The sequence below is a fragment of the Nanorana parkeri genome, unplaced genomic scaffold, assembly GCF_000935625.1.
Source record: "Nanorana parkeri isolate BGI_ZX_2015 unplaced genomic scaffold, ASM93562v1 scaffold984, whole genome shotgun sequence".
Lineage (NCBI taxonomy): Eukaryota > Metazoa > Chordata > Amphibia > Anura > Dicroglossidae > Nanorana > Nanorana parkeri.
In genome coordinates this window covers 29,979-37,999 of record NW_017307252.1, presented here as the reverse complement: position 1 = coordinate 37,999, position 8,021 = coordinate 29,979, and the positions used below count along the sequence as shown (strand labels likewise).

General features: G+C 42.8%; 1 protein-coding gene across 1 annotated transcript in view; it reads right to left on the bottom strand.

Annotated features, from left to right (window-relative positions):
• Positions 1–642: 642 nt before the first annotated feature.
• Positions 643–8,021, bottom strand: part of SLC25A40 (solute carrier family 25 member 40) — an 11,201-nt gene continuing 3,822 nt past the window's right edge. The window contains exons 5-11 of the mRNA XM_018566863.1: positions 6,957–7,024; positions 5,160–5,281; positions 4,338–4,511; positions 3,579–3,688; positions 3,385–3,466; positions 3,229–3,309; positions 643–761 (exon numbers count right to left, since the gene is read on the bottom strand). Of these exons, the coding sequence (XP_018422365.1) occupies positions 643–761; positions 3,229–3,309; positions 3,385–3,466; positions 3,579–3,688; positions 4,338–4,511; positions 5,160–5,281; positions 6,957–7,024 (756 nt within the window). The remainder of the gene's footprint in view (positions 762–3,228; positions 3,310–3,384; positions 3,467–3,578; positions 3,689–4,337; positions 4,512–5,159; positions 5,282–6,956; positions 7,025–8,021) is intronic.

Genomic DNA, 8,021 nt, shown 5'->3' with positions numbered 1-8,021 from the left:
TTAGAGGCGGGGCAACATACCTATTATGTCAATGGTCGAGTGGCACAACACAATTGATGATTCAACCGTCAGCAATGAGCCGGTCATTCAAGCATCAGCAATGAGCCGGCCAAACAGCACGGAGCCAGCTTCCTGGGCAATCAAGAAGCCGGGTGGTGTGCAATGACTTGCCTCCCAGCTTCCTGATTGCCAGGAAAGCCGGCTCTATGCCAGCGGAAGCACCGGTATCGGCGAGTACCGAAATATAAAATAAATCGGTACTCTATACTGGAAAAAAAATCCCTAAAAAAAAATAAAAGCAACTTTTGGGGGGGGAAAGAAAATGGCCACAGCGTCCGAATTCCAATTGCTGTACATCTCTTATACAACTTACAATACTCAACAAAGTACAATGTTGGGGTTACAGCACTGAAATGGGCAAAGATGACAATATAGAATGCAGTAGCCTATACCAGAGTTTCGTTAGCAGAAGATAACTTCTGATTGGTTGTTCTGGCTGATTGCCTTTTTTGTCTTGCGTATCTTGAAGTACAGTACACATGAAGGGTGCGTTCCGCTTAACATGTGGACCCAAAGTAGCTTGGCCATATCCGATAACAATATATGACTTGGGATCATGCTTTGCTGAAACGCAAAACCTCATCACAACACTTTCAGCTGCCGTTCATCGTTTAGCTTGCGGAAGAAAGCCTTCCCGACTTCATAAGTGCTAATCATTATGGCGCACGCTGGAGCGACTTTGATTAAACGAGGAATAAGACCTGCAAAAAGGAAATAAGAAAAAAAAAACACAAGGCACTTAAAGCCAGACAGTACTGTCAATGGTAAAAGGTTTCTACTTTCTTTTTTTTTTTTTTTACACACTGAGCTTTGCATTTCTTTTGTGTTAAATCACCAGCAGGCTGAGAGGCGGCAGGAGGTAAAAAGCTGAGCCGGCAAGCTTTTAACATTAAAAACATGACAAGCCTCCAATTGGATTAGACCATACATGCTATGAAAACAGGTCAGGGCCCATTCATACTTAAGAGTTTAATGGTACGAGTCAATGTGCATTGCATTAATGGAGAACTAAAGCCAAACCTATTTTTGGCTTTTGTTCTCTTTTGGGTTAAAAGGAGTACAAAACATTTTGTGGGCTGACTTTGGGTCACAGGAGGACATTAGGACATATGCTGACATTGCAAAGTCGCACTGCAGCTGGGAAAGGCATTCACCCCGCTGCCTGATTGATATGTGTTGGGCTCTACTGCACACTGCTTTGGAGTGCCATTTACAATGATGGCACTGCAACGCACCGTACATAGAGCAGGCGCCTTACGGTGCAAGTCAATGCACATTTTAAAGCACAACACACAAGAAATGAAAATGAAATGAAAATGAACTGCGCCAATAAGCAAGCTAACAGCTACAAGGCACTGGAATGTACACCCACTGTGAGTGTGTATACGTGAAAAATTAATAATCGGCACATTTAGTTATTCAGTATCACACGTGTGTTTTAAAGAGACCAATCAGATCAGGGCTGGCCCAATCAGGTGCGGCTGGGGCATTTCCCGCTCTGCAGCTGCATGTAAACAAAGAGGCAGGATGCTGGTGACACCATTGACCTTATGTGGCCATATTTGGTCATCCATAGTGATAATACACTTAGGATTCGGCTGTGACACTACTCCCAACCATTTGAAGCCGTTCCACAGACTATTGCTATGCTTGCTATATGATTAAGCGCCTTTAAAAAGGGGCAAAACATGTTAGAGAGAGGCTGATGGGGGAATGCCTAACAGTTTGGGTGCATGGAAAATAAAGCTGATTTTAATGTCAAGAATGTGGTGTGCGGCTTCATCACAACCTGTTGCGGATTTGACTGCGACAGAAAGGACTGGGAGACTGCTGAAAGGTATGCGCACTTCTCAAGCCTTACACTTCATACCTGCAGCAAAGCTGCTTCCTTGCCTAGAGCCCCATTCTGCCTTCATCTGTCTCTGCACTCTACTAGAAGAATTGCTTTGATTGCAATCTGTGTCTCCATAGGGGAAATATGCCCTTATTTACTGTTCTGCATCTGACAAAGTCCTAATCCTTCCCCATTCTATCCTAAACAAAAAGAAACTGTAGTCTAAAGTTCACCTCTAAAACAGTAAATGCTAAAAGGTGATGCCGATAAACCTTTTCTGCAAATATCAGCACTCTTATTACCTTCCGCTGCCGGTCACATTACTGAATAATAGAGTATTGATCCTGCTATAAATGTAAGCACTAGTTATATTCCCATCACACTCCTTCCTGGGAACAGCTTGAAATAAGAGGATGATGCAGCAATACCCAGCTGGTTATCTGGTATCAACATAGCAGAAAATATATGTCATCTGCACACCCTGGATCCTTTTCATACAGTCCAGTTATCGTATCTCAGTGCAATTAGTGCTAGTGCAACCTTTCAGGGCAGTGCAGGATCCCTTCGTCATGTGATCAAATGTGTATGGAAGGGGTCATGTGCGACTTCAACGTTATGTGATTGCTGTAATAAATATCTGGACTGTAAGAAAATGGTCCATGGTGTGCTGGTGACATACATTATCCTCTGCTATAAAAGGTAAGATCAGAGTATAGAGCAGCGTTTCTCCACCTTTTTTTAAATCACAGCACCCTTTAAAAGTATGTCAAATCTTAAGGCACCATAGACACATTTTAAGGGGGACACCACGCAAAAAAGTGGGTTTCCCTTTCTCATTAAGATCTCTCCCTTTCACAACACAGTTACCCTTTGCATCAGAAGTCCTTCTTTCATATCAGAGTAGCCCCCCTTCCTATCAAATTCTCCTTTTACATGAGGAGCCCCCTTCAGCTCAGTTTTAATTCCCCCTTCACATCACAGTCCCACTACTACAAAGTTTTGAGACACCGCTGGAGGAAGTCAGAAGGAGCACCAGGGTGCCACGGAACCCTGGTTGAGAAAGGTTGGTCTAGACTCGAGAGAGAACTTCTGAAAGGCTTATTTCATTAGAGCATCAATCTACTTTATCCATACTCTGGAATTTGGCCATGTGACCAGCAGGGGCGGGAGCCCACAGCCCCTCACAAACAGCACAACTGGTTTATACAAGACATTATAATATGCAACTCCTTCAGCATTAAGTAATATTATAAGGACGGTGGGGAAGGGGTGTGTGATTACAGTATAGGTTCCATTTACAATATATAGTGTATGATGACAGACTGCAAACTCACCAGCAAACAGCCCCTGGAAACCATTCTCAGATATAATCCTATACATAATCTTCCAGGTTGATGAAGATCTTTTCTGAGGATCTGAGTGAAAAAAGTCACACTTAGCATAAATATATTATGCAGGAGATTGTGCTTTAAGCAGATAGAGAGACTTACTGCTTAACACCTCCAGCTCCCCAAGTTCTATTTGTCTTCGCGTTTTCACAACATCAAATGGTAAAGTCACAAGAGCAGCAATCTGAAATACATTGGGCGGAGTTAGGTAATCCTAACCAGTGTGAGCTTTAATGCGTCCCATGCAGACGGGATAGGTGCAGCAGAGAAGAAAGAAGATGAGACCTTTAACTTACTGAACCAGACATGGCACCTGCTGTAAAACTCATGGTAATGGTTGGCTCCAGCTTGTTGTATCTCTGACACAGCCACTTCTTGGCAAACTCATAGTTGTACCAGTACATTGCTGCAGGAAGAAGATAGGGATATGGTTAGAGCCGGTTATATTAGTACATAGCTAGAGACAGTACAAAACGGACATTAGGATATAGCCAGAAGTTTGTCTCAAATATACTAATACATGGTTAGAAATTTATATTAGATACAACAGTACATAGGGATATGGACAGAGCCTTGAGTTTGACTATATCCTCATGTGATGGTATATTCGAGTCTTGTATCAGAAATACCTATATATAGCATTATGGTCAGAACCTTGTGTCAGATATACTAGTACATAGGAACACGATCAGAGCCTTGTGTCAGATACACCAGCAGATAGGGAAATAGCCAGAGCCTTGTATCAGATACACCAGTACATAGGGACACGGTCAGAGCCTTGTATCAGATACACCAGTACATAGGGACACGGTCAGAGCCTTGTATCAGATACACCAGTACATAGGGACACGGTCAGATCCTTGTATCAGATACACCAGTACGTAGGGATATTATTAGAGCCTTGCAAGCTAGGCAGAGGTGAAGAAGGAAGGGGTCATTGAGAGGGCCCTTTGTCCCCTGTCACTGTTCCAACCACTACAAGCACAGCTCTTCCCTACTGTGACAGCAATAGGAAAATCTTAGATAGAATACAGAGTTCGCAATAAGGAACCCACCAGAGAATGGGACATCTCTCAGCACGGTGGGTCCCCATCCTTTCCAGAGAGACAGCCAGCCTTCATTGGCCACAGAAGCCTGGATACACAGCATCAGCTCCTTGTACGACAGCGGCCGGAATTGCATCTTGGTCCTGATCAGCTCCAATGGACTTATTATAGTTGCTGAACCCACTGCAAAATAAAACATGGTCTCCATGAGCCACACAAGCACCAACTGTACGGTTCTCAGACAGGGAATTACGGCTTATATCATGCTGCTTTCAGACAACCTAATCGCTCCAAAACTAAAATACTAGGAAGTGTGAGAGATGTGTGAGAGATGTGTGTGTGTGTGTGTGTGTGAGTGATAATTTTTTTATTTATTATAATACAGAATTAATATAGCACCAGCAGAATAGAAAGTTGTTCCATCTTTGTTCCTGGTGTGCGGTTTGGAACCTTATAAGATTAAAAGAAATTGCAAGTTAATCTGGTGCCATATCCCTTTTGTTTGGACTATAACTGAACAGAGGATTGGAACCCGTTCGATGTGTATGCACCACATGAAACTGGCACGGTCCTCTACTGTCACTGCCAGAAACCAGTCCCAAGAGTCTCTGAAGTGCATGTAGACAGGAACCTGCAGGAGATGAACAATGCAGGGTTGCAACAAAGGGTAACAAAACAAAAAAATACAATACTTTCTGAAAAGAAAAAAGATGCAGTTGTTTACCATACACGGAGCACACTGCATGCCATTCAGTCAGGGTTACCATCTATTTTAAAATCGGTTTATACGAGAGGTTGACGATTGTGAGAAATAGGGGCCCCAATTCTTACATCTGGCTGTGGCTCCAGCGATGAGGCACGCACTTTCGATACTATACATCCGATGGATCAGCAAGTCTCGCAGTTGGTCATAACAGGTGAAGTAGATCGCCGTGGCTGGTATGGCCATTACTCTGTAATGAAGACAACATAAAAATGATGACCACGGGGGCACATTAATAAAAAGATCATCATCAATGTGATTCTCAAAAGGAGAAAATGATGTACTGAAAATGTATTCAAGTTAGATTCAGCCAATCAATAAAATACTTTTGTTCGTGTGTGTTCTTTTTGAACAGCAAAGTTTCCCAGCACACTCACCAGCCAGCATGCAAAAAAAAAACTTGTCTCACCGCTAAGGTTAAAAACAGAGGTTTAGATACACGTCTTCTGCAGAAAAAGTGAAAGCCGCACAGGTACCTTTATATAGTGAGGTCCTAACTCTAAACTATGAGAGTCTCCATCATGGAGCACATGTGGCAAAATATAAAATTGAGTGCAGGTTTGTCAGGAGGAAGCCCAACCTCCCTTAAAAGGCACAGGAACACACAAATGGACCCTGCACATCACAACGGCAGCCGAGACCCCCCCATGCGTCACTGCACCAATTTGTGTCTCCCGGTGCCTTTAGGGAGGGAGAGGTTTCCGATGTTGCTGCAAAATTACAGATTTAAGGATTTTGCTTCAGATCCGGAAAGATGCGATAGTGGTACCACCATTGCTTCCTTTTAAACGTCATTCATTTTTAAAACAGAACTCGGAGATGAGAAAATATTGACCAAAAACAAGAGCCTTGTGTGATCCAACTTGAATCTTGGTGAGCTTTGTGTATTTCTTCCAGATCTTTGGTGCATGCGGCATGCATTTTTATCTTTCCTGGCTATTTAGGAATATATTTAAATGAAAAGTTATGTGCCTAGAATTGAGCTTTAAAGTGTATGTAAAGCCAAAACTTTTTTTTTTTTGGGAAAGGGTTAAAACCTCTGTCAGGTTATTGTTGCTGTCTGTCTGTGTCTCCACTGGGAAGACTAACCCCTCAATCTGGCCAGGTGACCACTGTCACTCGAACAGAAAGTGATAGTCAATCCACTATTCAGAAGAATGTTTCCAGACTCTGTAATTGCAAAGCAGTATTCATGTGGATACCGTTTTCACTTGTGAGACGAGGGAACCATTTACCTTGTGTTTAGATAGAAGCAATGATGTCTAGAGAGAGGGGCTCCCTGAATCACATGACCACTGTAAAAAGCCATGAAATGATTGGGAAGCCCCTCTCCCGTCATTCTGAAACCCTTGAAGGGCTGCCGGGAGCCAATGCAAAGGGGTTGGACGGAAACTGTCAGGGGAAAAAGGGGAGGTGCCATAAATAACTGCTATATTTTTGGAGGTGCATCTTCTTCCTTCAAGCTTCATCTTTCCTTTACCAGGGACATTACATGCATATAAAGTGTTTGGCACCAGGCACAGACTTGCTTGTTCCATGTCAATGACTCTACAGGTCCAGAAGGAAGGAGAAGGATGACAACTCTGCAAGTTCAAAAACAAGTCATGAATAGCAGTTTCCATAGTTGTCCTCTGGCAGGATCCTTTAAGTTTGCATTTTTCATTATTCTTTGTGGTGTTAGCCAACTTATTACCATATACACAATACCAATCAAGCTTTCTTTATGTATAATAATGTTATTTTATTATCATTGGTACCCAAGTGGTGATAGATCTATTCTGTTGCAGTTTTTTGGCAGCTCTGAAGTGAATTTGTGTTCAGAAACAACAAAAAGGACACACAAACAGGAATGATTCGGCACTTACAATGTTGGAGGAAGACCGCTCCAGAGGGACCGCACTCCTTCATGCCTAACAATCTGGACAAATGCATCCTGTAGAAAGAGAAACAATGCAATCTGAATTTTAGGGAAAACAGGAATTTAAAGTACAAGACCCCTGACTGGACAACACTTAACTTGCCAATGCAGATTATAAACAGGTGTCATGCTTTTTTTGCTTCACAAAATACTACGTTTCCCTTTTTTATCCTTTATTGCATCTCAGTGATGCTGATCTCCTGCCTCTTTCAGCCACTTCCTGTCTAGATGCACTCACTCCAGTGTTGGCTGCACCATCACCACCAATTTACTGGCAGTGACAATGCTGGGCCATGCCGAAAAAACGGTCTGTGTCGGCATGGCCGCCTTTAGTCTCCACCAGGAGTGAATGTGACACGATGACAGTGCAAGAAAACAATTAGGAGAAGTTGTCAGCCTATAACAGGAAGTGCCTAAACAAGAGCCTCCAAGGCAGGATCACCAGCTATTCTTTCAATTAAAGCTGCACATTTAAAGGATTGAAAGCTTGAGTTATCACCTGATAAATCCTTCTCCTCGAATCCTCCAAGATGGTTTACCTAAGAATTACATAGCTCTAGAGCTGCAGCTAACGATTATTTTCAAAATCGGTTAGCCGATTATTAAGTTCGATTAATCGGATAAACAATAAAATAAAGTTTAAAAAAATGGTTCCAGTGATAGGACTACTAGTTTGTATTGAGGTTGTAGTCCATCACAGGAGCAAGCTTGGAGCGGTGGAAGTAAAAAAGAAAAAAAAGATAGTGTGGTGTGCAATATAGTTGAGGGGGCTGGGGGGTGCAAGTAGCTGGTCTTGCCTAGGAGGCAAAATAGTCTAGCACCGGCCCTGATCACATTAAAGCTTATGGAGACTTGAAAATTTCCCAGCAGGATTGCAAGTAGACAACGTTTCAGCAAATCCACTAGTACCCAAGAAGAAATGTTCAATACTGCAGTCCCAGATTGGTAGGGAACAGCATCAGCCCCTATAGGCCATGGTTCCTGCATTGCTTGGCCTCTGAATTGAGGCATG